At 43.2% G+C, this 19,276-nt stretch overlaps 1 protein-coding gene across 4 annotated transcripts in view; it reads left to right on the top strand.

The window, feature by feature from the left end:
* The first annotated feature begins 1,492 nt into the window (after positions 1-1,492).
* Positions 1,493-19,276, top strand: part of Pex5l (peroxisomal biogenesis factor 5 like) — a 210,992-nt gene continuing 193,208 nt past the window's right edge. For 2 of the 4 annotated variants that reach the window (XM_052730681.1, XM_052730676.1), the window contains exon 1: positions 1,493-1,872. In XM_052730681.1, coding sequence (XP_052586641.1) covers positions 1,852-1,872 — 21 coding nt within the window. In that variant the 5' untranslated portion in view covers positions 1,493-1,851. The remainder of the gene's footprint in view (positions 1,873-19,276) is intronic. The other 2 variants (XM_052730685.1, XM_052730682.1) reach the window with 1 other exon arrangement.

Here is a 19,276-nt window from a genome sequence, read left to right as displayed (position 1 = left end):
GTCAGGAAAGCAGGCTGGAGGCAGGAGCTGATGCAGAGGACATGGAGGAGATACCCCACAGGCTTACCCACAGGATAAGCTGATGGAGGCAAGACCTCCATTGAGACTCCCTCTTCCCAAATACGTAAGTAGGGTTGTATCAAGTTGACAAAAAACAACCAGCTCACCTTGTCAATAGAGGGAAAGGGGGGTCAGTGCCTTTGCTCCAAAGAACAGGGAGGTCAGAAGCTGTTCCTGGCGCCCCAGCCAGACTCCTGCCACTAGGCTTTGACTCCTTCCCAAAAAAGAAAAAGGAAACCAGACATGGATGTTATATTACAGTAGCTCAGAAACCAGACGTGGGTGGTATTTTACCTAAGAACATACTTAGTTTTCGGGATACAACTGTGAGTTTAATCACACAGGGTTGAGACGGAAGCCTAAAGAGATTTGTACTTGGTTAACTACAGATGAGATCTAATATCCATCCAGCTGCTGCCAGCAGGTCTTGGGCCCTTTGGGTTTATCTGCTTGCTCCCCTGCCTGCTTCTTTTAGGACTTCAGTGCATTGAATTGGATTAATTATTTCTCAAGTTTACGTGTCCCCACAGGTCTGTGCATGGTTCTGTTGTACTTATTTACGTATTTATTTTTAAAATGGTAATAGGTGTCCTGTGGTTCCCCAGCCAATATGAAAGCTAAGGCTGACAAGGGGCCTTCCTGAAAACAGGCCCCTTGCCCTGCCCCCACCTCCAATGCCCACACTTCGTACACTGGGAAGTTTCCCTGATCACACAGTCATAGGAACACACACCTAGGGAGTTTGCATTCTCACTTTCAGCTTTATGAAAAGTATATTACAACACAACTAATACATACTATGCTTTAGGAAACTTGGGGACACATGTACTACACAGTCTTTTCAACTCGGGACCTATTTAAACAGTCTGCCTATGTATTTTAGTATATGGCCAAGGTCACTCCTTCAGCAAATACGTATTAGGTGCCCACCACCTGCCAGGACGTACAGTACTATGCTGGGTTATGCTAGTGAACAGGGATTCCCAATGTCACGGAAGTAACATTAAGGTAGACAGACAACAGGATTCTGAGTGGTTTTAATGCTGGGGAGAAGTGTGTGGGTTTTGTTGTTGTTGTTTTTGTTTTTAAGTATTATGCTCAGAGGTAGCTGGGAGTGGGATGCCTAGGTCAGGATTCACCTCCCAGGAGACACTGCCCTTTCTCTCCCACTTTTCTTCCAGCTAGCGGTCAGTACCCTGCCTCGAAATCACTCCCACTGCGTCGGAAGGTCCGCGGTTCCAGGTGTGGACCTCTCTCAGGACACACTGCTTTCTCTGAGCCACCAGGGAAAGCCAGCGGAGCACGCGCCGGGAGCGCGCTCGCTGGAGCCGCCCTCCCGCCCCCGGCTCCGCGGGAGCGCGCGCGCCGGGCCGGCAGCTCTAGGCGGCGACGCGGCCCGGAGGGCGGCGCGCGCCCGGCGCTCGGCAGCTGCGGCGGTGGCTGGAGCGGGCTGGCGTCGGGGACGGGGGCGGGAGGGGACGCAGCCGCCTCGTGAGCGCCGAGGAGAGTGGGGCGCAGGACCAGCGAGTTGGAGAGGCGCGGCGAGCAGCACTGCGCCCGCGGAGAGCCCGGCCCCGCGTCCCCGTGCCCGCGCGCGCTCAGCACCCGCGTGGAGGACAGCTCCGCAGCGCGCCGCTCGCCCCGCCGCCCTCTCGCCCGCCTGCGCCCTGTAGCTGGTGGCCCGGGCGCCCCGCGGAGAGCCCTCACCGCGCTGCCGGCCCCGCTCCTCTCTACGAGCCAGCCGGGAAAGCAGCCCTGCAGCCTCGGGAGCCCTGACGACGCCGGAGCAGAATGTACCAGGGACACATGCAGGTAAGAGACCTCCTTCTGAGGGTCCATGGGGGAGCCAGTGCTCCCCAAGTTCCTGGGGGCCAGAGCTGCACCTTGCCCAACTCAACAAGTGACTGGTGCACCATGACCGAGGCGTTTGCATTCCCCAGAAACACTGGACTGTGTCCCAGGGTGGGATGGGGAGGAAAGACCGGGAACTTACGCTGGGAAGTTTGTTTTCTGTTCAGTCCTGAGACTGTGCCTTTAAGCCGGCTCTGGGATCCTAGCAGAGGAACCCCTAGGAGGTGACCATGTTTCCTTGCAATCCCATCGCTGCACCTCGCACGTATGTCAGCTGAAGGACAAACATCAGCCAGACTTGCCGCCTCTCCTGCCTGCACAGGGCTCTCCACAGTCCCAGCACTTAGCCGTGGTCGCAGTGTTCTGTAATGCATTATATTTTAAATGTTCTGCGATGTATTCCCCCCTTCAGGTGACGGGACATTGTCATCTGTTCCAGTAGTCACAGTGGAGCGGCTCTGGGGTTCTCAGGAGGGGCTTCTTCAGATACCAGCGCTGTACTCAGTTGGGAAGATTACTTTAACCTTGAGTCTAGTTTTCATGCACGAGGTTGATTTTCCTCAGGATAAAATTGTGCTGCTGTGTGGTCAGATAACCCAAGCACTAACTCAGCCTTCTAAAGTGTGAGCGGAGCTCATTCTCTGTCCCTGGACATGTTTCCCCTGGGGCTTCCTTTCCAAAAACACTCAGATAGCAGTCCTCATAGGCGGTGTCCCTCACACCTGGCATCCATCCGGTGTTTCTGTGTGAGTGCCAAAGATGCCTCTCCAGTCTTTTAGACTCCCGGAGACATAACAAATAGACTGATGTATGCATGACTTAATATTTAATTTCCAGGTCTTGGGGAAATTCCTTTGAACTATCTTGTACTGTTATCTAAAGCATAATACTAATTGTATCTTATCTAAAACGTATTACTGATTGTATCTTAAGTTTAGTAAGAATTCAGAGTCAGCCGAGTAGAATTCCAACAGCATTGCCCTGTCACTGACATCATCCTGCTCTGAAAGTCATTAATGGGATTATGTCACATTTGATGGATAATTATTAGAATAATTTAAAGATATGTAGCAAATACAATCTGCCTGATTAGAAAGTTTAAAATCAAAGGAACTCTCCCACTACTGGGGGGCGGGAAGCCAGCAGCAAAGGACTGATTAAATGTTGTGCTTTGGTTTCACCCAGGAATGATACTTAAACTTTCATTATTTACATAGCATTATTAAATAATCTCTTCACAAAGGTAAAAGAGGAACACTTGAATAAATAGATTCAGCTCTCAGAAAATTTCTCATATACACAGAAATCATAGTTGACTGCCTAATGCAATTTATTAAAAACTTTCCATGACATTTTTGTTTTGGGGTTTTTGATGTTTTTTGTTATTAATTAATTAATTGTTTGTTTGTTGATTTATTTACTTATTTATTTATTCCAAGATAGGTTCTTATGAATGCAGACTTGCAGAAACAGTTTGGTGAATTCACACACCCTCCAAAACAGTTTTAACTCAATTTTCAGGATATTTTAAGAGAGGGTGCTATTGAAACTTAAACGGTCTAGAACAGTTTCTGAAGGTTTACCTTTACCTTGGAAGAGGAGACAGAATGTGACAACAAGGTTGCCCATTTGCTCCCACTGTGGCGTGTGCTGCTGGAACAGCACCTTGCAGGAAGCTCCCAAACCTGTTCTGCCAAGCCGAACTTGAGAATGTTACAAAACAAAAGCCATGATCAGCATCCTTGCCAAAATTTTCGAGCACAATGCTTTTCCCCCTTACTCTTGACCATTATGTTGAACAAAAAATTTCAGATGTGGTCTGAATGGGAATTCTGATTATCCCCAAATCACCTCTGACAACCTGATTCATGATGTATCTTTGTTTACATTCTTAAACACCCACTCTCTTCCCCCAACACTGTCATTCAGCCTGTAGATAGACCCTCCATAGTGTTGGTATATTTAAAGAATGGCTCCTTATTGGTTTTAGCTCTGTCTTGTGTGTGCCTGACTCTATTCACACACAAGCACAAACACAGTCCAAACACCCTCAAATATTTTCAGTTAAAATCCCAACACGTCCCCTGTAGCGTAGACCAGGAGCATGAATGTTGACTGAGGCTGCTGCCAGCTTTGGGCATATTTGAAAGGCTGGTATTATTCGGCTGTATTAAAACAGGTCTAAAACAGAAAGCCCTCGGAATCGTGTCCTATGCCTTCTAAGTCTTCTCTTTTCTGTATGCAAGATATTTTAAAAACAAAGTGCTTTGTAAATAACAATCTGGAGTGGAGGGGGGTGTTCACATGAAGCCTTAAAAATAGTCCAATTAAAACTCCTGCAGAGCCTTCATGTTTCCAACTTAATGCTTCTGCAAGTGGATGCTTGATTCTCACACAAACGGCTAACTGGTCTCCTTGTGGAAGAGCCTGCACTCACAGGCTTTTAAAAACACCCATTTGGTTCACTCTGATAGTTCATTACAAGTTGAAGAGTGTCATCTCTTAAAAAGGAACAAAGCACAGGAAGGAACATACTTCTTGGTTTCATGGCCATCTCCATGACTGTTTCTCAGGTGCAGGAAGTGTGCTGTTTTCCACTGGCTCACCAGTTATTTCCAGAGGGAACTGATTACCCCAGTAACTTAAGCAAGGATGGCTCTCATTAGTGACGGCTTTCGTCTCGCTTCCTTCTCCCTTCTCACCAAGGGATCGATGGTGACTAAATTACGCTCCAGCATCAGTTGAGACAGAGCTGTCTACTACTGATAAGCACACTGTGGTCCTAATCGCACCAGGATCCCCACACTCAGTGCTAATGTGCCTGTTTGCTCCTGTGGGTATGAGTTACCACTGCCAGCAGGAGCAAAAGTACCCATGGTCTCCGGATAGTTTCCTAACCCAACCCGTTTCCTGCTGGAGTATAAATATAGATCAATGTCATTTACATTTTCAACTAAGATGGTTTTTCTTGGAAATGAAGAATTAGTGGTAATTTCTCCTTTTGTTATTAAAAAAACTTATTTCAGAAAGAAATCAGACCCAAAATAATCTCTTTGTGATGGTGACAGATCTTCATCCCAGGCCTTCAGTGCAGATTCTTCACTTATTGAACCTTCACAACACATAGAGAGCATGTATACCATAAACTTAGAATACTGTTAGTCACTCTCAAAGTCAGCATTTTGTCTGTTGTCCCCCAAAAAATAGATTTGAGGGATTTTTTAATTTATGATGCTACTTGAGCTTTTCCTTAAAATTTTCACAGAAAGGCTCTACTTAGGTAAATAAATCAATCATGTTAATATATAAGATCCGAACACTGGAGATTTCTTTAGGTTTTCTCAACACCAAGAACTAAGGAGTCAGGCCAGCATAGGCTATGGATGCTTTCAGCATCCTGCCTCAGCTTGCCACAGTGGAGACCCTCAGTAAGCTGCTGATGTTATTCGGGGAACTTCCAGCTTTCCGGCAGGTGCCTCTTCCACCCTCCCATGGTACCTTTCACCCTACGCCATTTCTTTATCAATCCTTTGCTAAGCCAACAGCTGCTAGCCCTCCACACACCCGTCGGCATTTGGAGTGAAGGTAGGGTATGATGTTTTAGGCAGGGTGAGCCAGGTATGGTGTTTGGGCAGGGATGGTTCTGTTGTCTTGGTCAAGGGTGGCTACTGCCTTTGTCCCTGCCCCTTGTACTCACTTTAAGTGGCACGTGCCCCCCTCACAAGCTTTGCTATGAGTAATGACCAACATTTTTAAAATGAGGTTATTTTCTTCACTATTAACTACAACTCTGTTGAAGAAAATTCATGTCCAGTTAAGCAGATGCTCAAAATTACAGGAAAATCTCCAGCAAGATTCTGAAGTGCCTTTCCGTATATTCACAAGCAGTTATACTTGATATGGGTTTAACACTGAGCATTTAGCACTAACGTTCTGATAGCTGTGGTTAAGTGTTATAGGATATCTGATTAAGCTGAAAATTTCATTCCAGCCAGCAATTAACAGTAGACACTCTAAAACCCATATTATGGGCTCTATAGATTTTATTCATAGTTCGTAAAATTCTTCCTAAAAGAATATGCTTGAAACTACAAATTCCAGCACATCTATGTTTTGACTCTAAACCATTTTTAAAGTACAGATGAAGAGAAAGGTAAAACAGAGCTTGTTGATTTGAAAATCCAGCATTTCTCCATCACCACTGCCAACCTTGGAAGCATTGAGATGCGGTGTACCATGCAGTGAGAACATCTGGCAGGCTGCTTTGCTTTGTTTGCCTGGCTTAGTTTGGGCCTTCTCTCTTTCCGTTGAGGTCACTCTTTTCCAGCAGTGGTATACCTAGAGCTGTTTCAAGGGCTCGTGCAGCTCAGAACGGACTTCCTGATGCAGTTAGTAAAGCAGCACCTCTCTTGCAGTGAGTGTGCAGGTAGACCACCATTCTGTGTCCTCTTACTGAGAGACCCAAGTCCAGCAGAATTTTAGTGACGATAAAGAGTGCTGTGACTTCACATGTGTTTTGGGGTGTGGTGGCACATACCTGTAATCCCAGCAAAACGTCAGGAGACTGGGGGAGGAGGAAGGTTCAAGATCAGCCTGGGCTACATAGCAAAAACTGTTTCCAAAAAAGAAAAAATCAAATAGGCTCATGGAGGAAAAAAGGATGTCCAGTTTCTGAAGCACACATCACCATTTTCTATACTCAGAACTTCCAAATGGCAAGGTTATTTTGATAAGACCAGAATAAGGGGTACCATTTCCTTCCGTGGTGCTTACCTTCACAACCTCTCCTCACCTCTGCCATACCTTCTAATAAGGATACCAAATGGAAGATTGTCCTTTCCTAGTCTTCTGAGAAAGATGATTATATCCTATCTATTACATTACCATATTGTGCCAAATATAAGCAGGAAGGTAGTTTATATCTTGTTGGTTCAGTATCAAGACAATTAGTGGATTTTCAGAGCTGCCAATGCCGTCCTGCAGTGTCAAACTGTAACACTTTGGCTTATTCTTATTAGGAGATAACATTCTCTTATTTAAATTTCATTGGATAAATAGCTAGCATCACACTTCAAGTGGGATTTCAGTAAACAGGTCATTTCTATGGATTTTTCCTTTAGACAATCATGGTTATAAACCACATGGATGACAGTGCTTGCACATCGAGAGAGCAGGAGGCTGTTTATCCATTGTCTTGCTGGAAAGAGATATACAGATCTCTATCAGCAGTGTTGCAGTTGAACAGATCAGAGCCAGGTGGGGTAGCTAGCTTTACAGATATATGCTCAGATCCAACCCACTGTCCATGTGAACATACCTCTGTAAACCCAGGCAAGTCCTGTGATTGAGGCTTGATGTAGCAACATTTTCCTCCCCCAAAGAGTACCATCTGGTGATCTATGAATCATAGAGATATCAAGAAAGGGTTATTGCTGTTTTGATGCCAGCAGTCTACCTAGGGTGATGCAGAATTCCTACTCCCATGCACCTCTTCAAAGCCATGTGGCTCTTAAAGCAACTGGTATAGTATACAAATTCAAAAAATGCCATATGCATACTGATTAAAATGTTTGCAAAGTAAAATCTCAGGAGGCCACAATGACTATGGAATTACTTGCAGGCTGCTGTTTAGGAAAGGAGCAGACCCATTCTCTACTGCATTGGTTAAATGCATTAAAGGTGACATCAGGGCACAAAAATACATCGGCATCGCATTAAGCAGTGAAATCACAGACTTCTTCTCAGATTACTTTGATCAAGGGTGAGCCCAAGTTTGATTTCTCTACTTCTCTGTCTGTGTCTTTTGTCTGCAGTTTGTGGTTACTAGTTTGTGTCTGTATCCATCCCTGTGGTTGTGTCCATGACAAAGGCCTCTGCTCTGTATTTATTGAACAGCTCAGAAAGCATCATATGGGAAAGAAATGAGGATTCTTTACAGAAATTATTAGCAGTGTTTTACAATAGATTAAGTCATTAACTCCAGCTGACACCAGCTGGCCTCAAAGCATTGTAAACAAGCTCTCTATATGTTGTTTCCAACATTTATGATGGATTTTATGGCGTAAGGTTTCTTCCAACTGTTGGCTGCTTTGAGCAAACGATTACCACAACACACACATACACACATGTATTACTCTGGGTCGGGGGCATTGAAGAGAACATTACTTAAGATTAAAGCTAAGTTTTAACAGGTTGTAAAAGCTTATTACATGGGAACCCCCAGGCAAGGCTGGTTGTCACATTGTTCTCTTAAAGGTAGGTTAAACAAACAGACTGAGTACACAGTAAGATAGCAGGTAGACTCTCAAGTGACCTCAAGGAATTTTACTAATTTGGCTGTGAGGTCTAGCAAAGGTTTATTATTATCTTTGAATGTAAGAGATTATTTTCATAAAACTGTATCTCTGTACTCTCCAGGTTTTGGAGTGCAAAGTGGTAACATTGAAGTAAAGTTTCCTAAAGGGATAAACAATAGGAAGGCGCCACACAGAACATCCTGGTGGGCAAGATGTTTGCCTGAGATTTATGAAGCCAAATGCAGGGAGAGTAAACAGCTGAGCAGTGCAACGTCTGTGCACACATGAGCCCCTGGTACTAAACCAGCATGGCTTAGAGAAGAAATGCAGTGAGAAACATCCTGAGCAAGCACACACCCACCCTGTGTGTGCCAGTGTGTGTGCGCATATCTCTGCATCTCTAATTAATTATTAATTAATTAATTAATTAATTAATAAAAGAGTGCAGTCAACTGAAGCAACCATCTATGATAAGCAAATCCAACATTTGTCAGGGAAATATTGCCTGATCACCGGGCAATTGGTAGGTGGCCATCAAACTGAGCCCCACAAGATCAACACACAGCGTGTGAACAGAGTTGACAATTGGAAAATATGAATCTCCTTAAGGCAATATAAGGAAAATAAGGCTACCAGAGCTGTGTGATATGTCCTTTTCCCTTGTACATCGGTGTTAATGGTGTTAGGGAGGCAGGTTCTAAAAGTTATGCTCAGATCTTGTGGCCTTTAGCACTTGAATCAGCAGATGAATATATGCACACGAAACAGCTGAGGGCTTGTTAGAACTGTAGAATCTCAGATGCTACTGCAGACCAGGGCATCGGGATTTACATGCACATCCACATTTGAGAAGCACTGACGTGTGGAACCTCTGCGTGGAAAGCAGAGCCCTGTCATTGAACTGATACCCTCTACAAACACTTAATTCTTGGGTAGCTTTTTGATGTCACAAAGCATGATGAGGTCCCCCCAAAAAGCAATAGTGATCGAAACTGTATGTGCACAGAATGTCTTGTTATGTGGACAGCACCTCCACTGCTTTAACAGTGGAACAGACACCAAGCGAGCTGTAGTTTCCCTCCAGGGGAGACGCAAGTCAACATGATGTTTCCCCTAAATAAAATGACCTTCCTGTCTTTGAAAGACTATTAAGTCTTCATCCGTTGAAATCTTTTCTTACGCAGGATAAACAGCCCATTTCACTCGGTTGTGTTTCATTAGGATGTCTGTGTTGTTTTAGTAGCTCCCTGATAGTGTGCCTGTCCAAATGAGGCACATCGTTCCGGGTCTGACCATACCAAGCTGTGTGAGATTGTTTCTCTCGGGAAAGACAGTCACTCTGATAGCCTGAAACCGTTGAGCCTCTTTACACTAAATCGTACTGATGGCTCTATTCTCTGAAGGCTTGGGAGCCATTTTACTGGTGTTTGGTCTATTCCAAAATAATCTTGGATCCAAATGTGCTGAATAGAACATTCTAGGTGAACAGTTTCTGTGTTCCAAAAAAAAAAGAAAAGAAAAGAAAATGTGCTATTTTCAGGTCATAGAATCCTTAGTTTAAAAAGTTCAACTCAACCATCTCATTTCATAAATGAGAAATTTGGGACTGGAAAAAAATTTTTAATTTCCCTCAAAGCCCTAAACTGTTTAGTTACTGGAGTCAATATTGGGATGAAGTCTGCCTTTCTTTGATTTTTTATTTCCATTGCACCTTTATTCTTATTTTGACATTTATGACATTGAAAAGGCTAAATGAAAAGTAAACATTGCAATAAACCAGGAGATGTTTCCAAATAGCCAGGTGTTTGGCACTCAGTCACCAAAGCTGACATTTTCCTGCTTTTCAGCTGTGTTATAACTATTTGATATTTACACGACCCATTTTAGCAGTCATTTGGCTGAGAGTAGAAGAAGGTCTGGCCTGAAATGTGTTGTACCAGTGGAGTGAACTAACTTGAGAAGTTATATGAGTTCTTGTCCTAATGCTGTTCACCTCTTTGAACTAACTAGATAGAATATTTGAGTGAAATTATTTGACGGGCTTCCTTAGCATTATTCTTAGTTCCCTAAATGTACTCAGTCAGGTTTTTAAGTGTAAGTAACTTAGACACACTCTATCTCATACAGCAGATGAAGACTCATTAAAAATATATTCAGTCAGGCAGTGGTGGTGCACACCTTTGATCCCAGCACTCAGGAGGCAGAGGCAGGCAGAACTCTATGAATTCGAGGCCAGCCTGGTCTACAGAGCTAGTTCCAGGATAGCCAAGGCTGTACAAAGTAACCCTGCCTCAAAAAACAAGAAAAAAAAAGTATATTCAAGCAATTAACAAGCAGGAAGGAAGGGATGCAAGTAGAAAAGTAACGGTTGTTTACCATCATCATAGAAACTGACTCACAGGAATGATCCATGCAAGTCAGGGGCAGGGTGGCCTGTATCTCAATACTCAATCAGGAAGTGGAGTCAGGGGGATCAGGATTTCAAGGTCATCTTTGGCTCTACATCAAGTTCAAGAGCATCCTGAACATTGTGAGAAAGCCTCCCCCCCCAAAAAAAACCCCTGATCGATGGGAGTGGTATTTGATTAGAAAGAAAACAGGCACGTAATATCAAAACATCATCTTCAAAGTTAAGAAGAGAAAAGATGCTAGCTTTCGAATGATTAAATTAGAAAACACCATAACTAAACAATGAAAGTCAGCATCATGAGGGATCACATGACCATCTGAGCCTCTGGATATACTGCCTCAAAGAGATTCATGTTGAAATCACTGCCGAATTCAATCACAAGAAATTCAGGCAAATTATGAAGGAAGTTCTATGAAATAATCAGATTTTGAGTTTCTGAAATACCAATATCATAAAAGAATGAAAAGCAGAAAAGTTGATGCAAATTAAAAGCAGACTAAAGAGATAAGATGAATAAATGCAATATATGACCCTAAAATAGATTTGGATGAATAAAGACAGCGGCTAAGGACACTGCTCACTGATGTGATTAGCAAAATTTGAATACAGACTGGAAGTTGTTAGTATAATGTGGTGTTAAATTTCTCAAGTTGGAGAACCAATGTGACAGTATAAAAGGATGGCCTTGTTCATAAATGACTATAAATGAACTCATTGGGTCACACAACAAGCAAATAAACAAATGAATAAATAAATAGTAAAAGAAATTGGACAGGTTGAGAAGAAAAAAGAGTCAGTGGGAGTGGGAAGAGGGCAAGGGAGGATAGTAGGGTGAATATGATCAAAATACAAAATGCACATGTATGAAAATGGCATGTGAATCTTGGGTATAATATGTGATAAAATACTTCAAAAAGAGTATGATCTTCTTCATAAAGTATGCATGCTGCCACATGAATGATGATAAATGGCATGGCACATGTAACCTACTCTTGTTTGAGTTATATATGGTAGTAAATTGTATGTATGAAGAAAGGGCATATGGCAAAAAAGGAAAAGAGATCACAAGTAAGCAAACAGAACAAAAACTGATTTTTAAAAAAATGGTTAAACTGAGAAAAGACATTCAGTAATCCATTGTATTACCCTCAAAATTCTTCTATAGGCTTGAGAGATGTTTTGAAATAAAAGGGCTTAAGGGTATTTTTTAATGTAAAAAAGAAGTACATTGTGGGTGCTAACAGGCTCCTAGAACTAAGCTAAGGATGGAGGGACCAGATAAGAATGGTAAGAAGGAGGGAGACAGGCCAAGTCGAGTCCAATTAGTCTGACTTGAGTGTCTGTGCAGTCTTCACCCCCGAGTTTGCTTCTGCTGACACTAACGTGAGGGCTGGGTTGGCCTCTGCACTACTGCTGCAGGACACAGAAGCCTCACCGTGAAGCTTCAGCGCTGCTCCTTGCCACCAGCATGGCCCCTGTACTGCGACAGGGTCAGTGTATCCAAACCCTGGGGAGAGAGGGGATGGTAGGTGGGACACAGCATCAGCTCCATACCTGGCTTCAGGGCCGACCATGAAAAGCACCTTCTCTACTGTCTGCTGAGACTCAGAAAGCTGAGGGTCTCCAAACGTGAAAGACCGTTTGGATTCAACCAAGTGTTTTGAAGGAAATGTCTCCTACCACATGTTATAGATGCTCCTAGGAAAGCAACCAGTACATCAAGAGATGTACTGAAAATAAGATGAGGTCCTAGCTCTCTGCTGACATAACTGCAGTCCAGTCTGCCGTGCGTGGTAAGAGTTAGAAGCAAACATTCTCTTGCAGGCCGTTCTTACTTGACCCTGCTGCTGTTAGTGCATCCCTCTAGGAAAACAGGGTACAACTGGCTTATTAAATCATGTAGCGAAGAAGAGAAAAATGACCCTGCCGTCATTTGTCAGCATGTGTCTACTGCCCACTTCTACTCCTTTTGAGGAATTAGAAAGAGCCCTGTGAATAACTCGGTAATTAATCAGAATTAAAATGCATATCATGTACCTTAAAGATAAGAACGTCCTTGCAGGAATTTAATATGGAAATGTGGACGGACTACAGTGACATAGTCACCCTAAAGATGGTGGCTATCAGGCTGCCCTGTGCACTAGGGTCGTTAATACTGATATAAAGTGTCTTATGGGAGTAGTTAGAAAGATTTATGTAAGACCAAGAAAGGGTTCTTAAGCCTGGGGAAAGATTTAATTAAAATAGAATCTCAAAGTATCTATGGCCTCAGAGTTCATGTTCACAACTTCATCAGTTCATGAATGAGGACACGGAGAGTCTCAATGGCTCAGACTTTTTTTTTTTTTTTTTTTTTTTGAGACAAGGTCTCGAGTATTTCAATCTGTACTCAAACCAACTATATAACCAAGGATGATCTTGAACTTCTGATCCTCCTACCTCCACTTCCCAAGTGCCTGGATTAGAGACCAGACCCACCACAATTGGTTTACTGAGTGCTTGGGTCAAGATTGAACTCAGGACCTCATTCTTACTAGGGAAGTTCTCTACCAACTGAGTTACACTTCAGAAGCCCCAGTGGATTTGGAGGCATGTTTCATACATCTCCTTTATATTTGAAGAATGCCTCAGTTGGGGTTACTATTGCTATGGTGAAACACCATAACCAAAAGCAGGTTGGAGAGGAAGGGGTTTGTTTGGCTTACACTTCCATGTTGTAGTCCACACTGGAGAAAGCCAGGACAGGAACTCAAATAGTGTAGGAACCTGGAGGCAGGAACTGAGGAGGTAGAGGCCATGGAGGAGTGCAGCTTTCTAGCTTGCTCATCATGACTTGCTTGGCCTGATTTTTATAGATCCTAGGACTACCAGCCCCAGGATGGCCCCACCCACAATTGGCTGCTCCCCACCCCCATCAGTCACTAATTAAGGTTGTCTACAGCCCAACCTTAATTAATCTGATGGAGGCATTTTCTCAATTGAGGTTCTATCCTCTCTGATGAGTCTAGCTTGTGTCAAGTTGGCATAAAACAAGCCAGCACAGAGGTGAGAAAAAAGGAGCTTCCATCCTAGAACAAACAGGCCCAAATCAGGGGCCTAACTTCAGCACACAGTGTAGTGACCTTATTCTCAACACTCTTGTCCTGCCACTGTCCTCATCTGTGGTGTGGAAATGTGTGTGCATGGACACACACACACACAAAAAAAAAAAAAAAAAAAACCCTTCTTCAGCCACTTAAGTAGATGGGATCTTGTTATAGCAGAGGCTTAGCACATAGCGATTTCTCAGTGGCTGTTATCTCCAGTCTTTATAGAGCTTGCAAAGTGTTTCCTGTCCTTCATGTGTGGAAGGAGAGCACAGTGGTACCTGCTACTCTAGGTTGTTCACTGTGGCAGCCAGTGCTTCTCACACAGTTCTGGATTTTTTTTCTTCCCCCATCCCCACACTGTTTACTCATCTTCACTATTTCTCGTGCTGCCTCTCAGCCAGTGTTACTCTTGCACATGTCAACACATGTGCAAGGATGAAGCAAAATCAAGGATGTCTTCCATGTTTTCTCCCTGTTCTATGTGCCTCACTGACCCAATAATTAGTATATAGTTTTAAGTATTTTTGCATCTGCCCAACTACTAGAAGTCTGTCTGTGGCAGTGACTCTATTCAGTATATCTTCACATCCTTAGAGACTAGTGATGCAAGTGCATGTTACTACTGTAGAATGCTGAATGGATGGATGAACTGAGAAATGAACGGAAGGAATGAAGAAAGGAAGGAAAACTGACTCAGAAGAATCCCCTAAGGTGGACTCCAGAGTATAATCACAGTGGCCGCCTGCATTCGAAGATACACACAGCCCCAAGAATCTGATCTATTCCCACGAGTTCTAGGAGCAAATGCATATCAAGTGAAGTTTCCACACACTTGAAAGGGAATCAATTATGGGGGAACCTTGTAATTAGATTGCCCCTGTAATTAACCAACACTCGCTGTCAAAGCAGTCTGCACAGTTTAATGGTTGAACCTCTTTCAAGCCTCAGGACAGACTGGTGTTCCAGATTTAGACATGCAATAGATCCTTCTAATGGTCCCCACGATATCTCTAAGCAGCCACAGCTGTGTGGAATAGACTCCATCATTCTATGTTTCTAGACACCCTCCCCCAACTCAGCTAGTGGTTAGTAATTATTTGGATGGAAACTTTCTGTCCTACAGACAATTTATCTATGCATGTCCAGGGAAGATTGTGCCAGTTTACTACAATCCCTATCATGGAAAGTAAATTCTAAACACCTCCTAACATCAAGGTACTTGATATTGCCTATAAAATCAAGGATTAACCTCTCCTTGTCCTTCAGATAGTGAGCTGTGGCTTAAGATCCTGCCAGACTTCTCATTCTCGGCCTGTGAGCACTGCAGACACTTTCCCACAAAATTGTCTAACCCCAGTGTAGACTCTCAGTTGTGACAGAATTCTGATAGCTCTGCAACATTAGTCACTTTTTGTAAGAGCCCTACAAAATGTCATCTTTAGAGATTGGCAGAGAAGAGGCATTTCATCTCTGTCACTCTGAAGAGAACACTGCAGGCAGGGTCTGACCAGTCATGAAGAGTTAAGGACCCAAATCTGAATCTTCAAGTGTTGTTGTATGACTGGAGATCTTGTAAGAAATTCAAGCCACTTCTCCACATTGGTACTTCAACCACTACAAAGTGACTCAATTCACAGGCACAAGAGGATTTTGAATGTTTGCTGGAACACTACAATAGTGGTGGAGCTTGAGAATCCAACATGCATTTACCACCTTTTATTCAAAGGTAGATGCTAAATCCACAAAGCTTCCAGTTCCCCAACCTCCAGTTCATCCTAAAGGGTTACATATGTAGTTACATGTATTGCTAAAAATGAGTTCCATTGTGCCCATAAAGCTCACTTTCTTTACCCAGTTCTCTGTTGGCCAACAGACACTGATGTGCGTGCAGCTCTGTGCTGCATTCACCAGGAGTCTTGGATGGAAATCACTGTGGAGAGTCCTTGGAAAACAGACCCGCTATGTGCTATGTGACTGAGCTCTACCACTCCGGGGCATTTTAGCACTTGCACAACATTTTTGTAAGCAACCCAGTGTGCCTGCTTAGGAGTGTATAGACACTTGTAAAACTTCCCTTGTTTTCTGCAGAAAGTCTCCTGTCTTAGTTTTTTTTCCCTATTGCTGAAAAAATTCTCTCACCAAAACCAGTTTAAGGAAGGGTAGATTTACTTCAGCCCATAGTTCAAGGTTACAGCGGGGAAGTCATGGCAACAGAGGCTTGGAGCCAACAGTCACATCATATCCACAGTTAGAAAGCAGGAGCAGTGAATGCTTGCTAGCTGCTAATCCACTCCCTATCTCCATTCTGTTTAGGCCAAGAGCCCCATGCACAGTTAAGATGTGGCTTCCCATATAAATTAAACGAATCAAGATAGCCTCTTACTGACATCCTCAGATGCTAACATTCACCTAAATGATCCCTCACAGGTATGCCTGGAGGTCTGCCTCCGGGTGAGCCTAGCTGCTGTCAATTGACAATCAACACTTACCATACCCCCATAGACAGGCCTGGGTAGCCAGTATAATATTAATGCTTTGGTTTAACCAAAGCTCTGGGACCCTGATCCTGTTGCTCTGGGTTACATATGTAGGAAAGTCTGGGGTTGTATGAATCAGCTAAACCAAACTATCCCACATCCCTAAACACTAACAAATATTTTAATTGTTATTTGTGGATTTTTTATATAAAATATTTTATAATAATAAGGTAGTTGTGTTAGCTTTCTGTTATTGTAGTGAAATAGCCAAGATAATCAACATATAAAGAAGAAAGGTTTATTTTGGCTCCTAGTTACAAAAGTTTCAATTCATGGTTTGAAATCCATTGCTTTAGGTTCTGTAAGAGGCATCACCTCCTGCTGGAGGTGTGGAGCAGAAGAGAACCACTCAGCTCACGGCCAGTGCACAAAATGGGAAGGAGGCCAGGGCTCCACAGTCCCCTTTGAGAAGCTCCTGTAACTGAAGGCCTCCTATCAGCCCCCAGCCCTTTTTAAAAATTATTTTGTTTTTATTTTGTGTGTCTGTCTGTCTGTCTGTCTGTCTTCTGTCATCTGTGCATACAGTCCAGTGTCTCCAGAGGCCAGAAGAGGGTGTTGGATCCCCTGTAACTAGTGTTACAGGAGGTTGGGTGGGAGCCCCCTGCCTTGGTGATGGGAATCAAACTCAGACCTCCACAGGAGCAGCAATGCTCTCAACTGTCTCGGCATCCTTCCAGCCCCCAGAGCCTCATCACCCACCGTCCCCATGATGCACCAGCACTGTCAAGGCTTTACCAAACACTTCCTATTACACATTAGCATGTCACCCTCTGTCAAAGTTGTCTTAAATGCCTGACTTCACTCTTGAAAATTAATGACTACTATTTGAAGGAGTTCCCTTTATTTCTCATGCTCTTATACACCCTTTTATGAAGGAATAGAGAAAATGCCAGGACCATTGAAGAAACCTAAAGACAGGCTCTAAATCTGTTCTTCAGCAACCTGGGATGAACATATGTGTGTATTTGTATCCTCTTGGCTGCAGTGTTAATTGGATCAAACTGCCATTCTGTTAGAGTCCTTTCATGTTACATCTCCTCCTATAGCAACCTTCACAGGTACCCTTCTTCAGGATTCTCACCTTAGAATCCTGGTTAAAAGTGCAGATTCCAAACCCTGTCACAGTCTTGTTGAACCAAGCCCTAAATACAAGGCTGGAAAACATGCAGTAACACTCTGAAAGTGAACTTAGTGTGCATGAGGACGATGGGGCTCTAAGGCCTCCTGTTGTAGCATTATGATGATCCCAAATGCATTGTATGCACTACTGAATTTTATAGACGCCTCTAAACTGGACCTGGGCTTCCATCCTCTGGCCTTTCCTAATTGTGTTCTCTATGACTGGAACATCCATCCTCTCACTCCCTGTTAATCCTTGGTTAGCCATTCACATCCATCTAGACATGTTTTGTTTTGTTTTGTTTTGTTTTTCCAAGTGTGAGTCTTCTGAGCCTCCAGGCCTGGTTACACACCCTCCTCCATGCTCACAACACCCTGAACCTGGGTAGAACTCTTCCACAGGTCCTTTACCCTGCTTTCTCATGGAGTAGTTTCCTGTGGCTATGTATTAACTCCAGGGCCTATCACAGAGTTTGCCCATGGTATGTGAGTGATGCACCATGCCTCTCTTTTCCACTGGGGACTCATTTCACAGACCTCCCAAGTATTCTAGAAACTAGAAATAGTAACAAGATATCTCCCTGATCCAGTGTGTGTGTGTGTGTGTGTGTGTGTGTGTGTGTGTGTGTGTGTGTAATGTACTTCCCTGTATACCTTTAATAGAGTTTAATTAAAAAAGAATCAGTCACAGTAAGAGATGAACAATAATAATAAAGTAAAACAGTAATGAAATAGCCCTTCTTTTATATTAAATAGCATCTTAAATGCTAACTTAACAAATTTCAGTTTGGAACACATGAATTGCAATACCAAGATATTGACATTATGTTTACTCATTTGTGGTTGGGAAAACGAAGATTCCCAGTTAAGAGTGTTTTCCCACATGGTGCCCTCACAGGCCCCAGGAACCAGTTCTTCTGCCTGCTGCCAAATAAGAATAGGTTTTTTTTTGTTTGTTTGTTTGTTTTGTTTTTTATACCTGCCATTTCTTTCAATCAAACAGGAATCTGAATAGACTTTTAGGGAGTCATTAGCTTTAAAGGGTGTAGCATGTTTTTATAATAGTTTAATTATGTCTTCGAAGATCCCAGATAAAATGCTTAATTTATATTTGTCTATGAGAATCTTTAGAAGTTTGAATCAAACCAAGAAGATTAATAAAGGGTAATTGTAAGATGAATTAGCTCCACAGTCAGTTGTTTAATCCAGCATGGACAATAGCTTCCCTTATCTGCAATGTTGCTCTCCTCAGTTTCACTTACCCATTGTCAACAATGGCCTAAATGGAAAATTCCAGAAACAGACAGTACACTTATTTTGAATGGCCATCCATTCTGAGTAGCATGGTGAAAGTTGATACTATCTACCTCTGTCTGCCCAACATGTGAGCATCCATTCATCCATCCAGTGCATTCACACTGTGTATGTTATGTCCCACTTAGTCAGTAAGCACAGTGTCAGAGGGTTGGCATGTCACAAACGCCAGTGTTTGTTCCCATGGTCTGTTCTACTTTTCTCTACTAGTTACTCTGTTTTGCCAAGTTTGGATTTTTCTAGCATCAGTTATCAAGATTTTATTATCAAGAATACTGTCTTGACATTCTTTGGTGCAAAAATTATCTTCATTTTTTTCTTCCTGTATTTGGACATAAGGAGAAATTTGGGGTGAGGTATTAATGCTAGTTGTAGCCCTCTCCACTGGTGTGACTTTGGGCAGGTTTCTTGACTCCCCTAGCACTGAAGAAGGGAGTATGCACTCCAAAGTCTTCCCAGAACCTCTGACTGCTGACAATGAGAACTGAATGAGTGACGGTGAGACAGTGATTGCTGAGACTCTCAGTGCTGCGCTCCCAGCTGAAGAAACCCATCCACCATTGAGAGTGACTAACAGCACTCATAAGAACAGACAGCACC

The sequence above is a fragment of the Peromyscus californicus genome, unplaced genomic scaffold (assembly GCF_007827085.1).
Source record: "Peromyscus californicus insignis strain IS unplaced genomic scaffold, ASM782708v3 Scaffold_9__1_contigs__length_137607984, whole genome shotgun sequence".
NCBI lineage: Eukaryota > Metazoa > Chordata > Mammalia > Rodentia > Cricetidae > Peromyscus > Peromyscus californicus.
The sequence above is the reverse complement of the archived record's forward strand: the minus strand, read 5'-3'. Positions and strand labels throughout refer to the sequence as shown.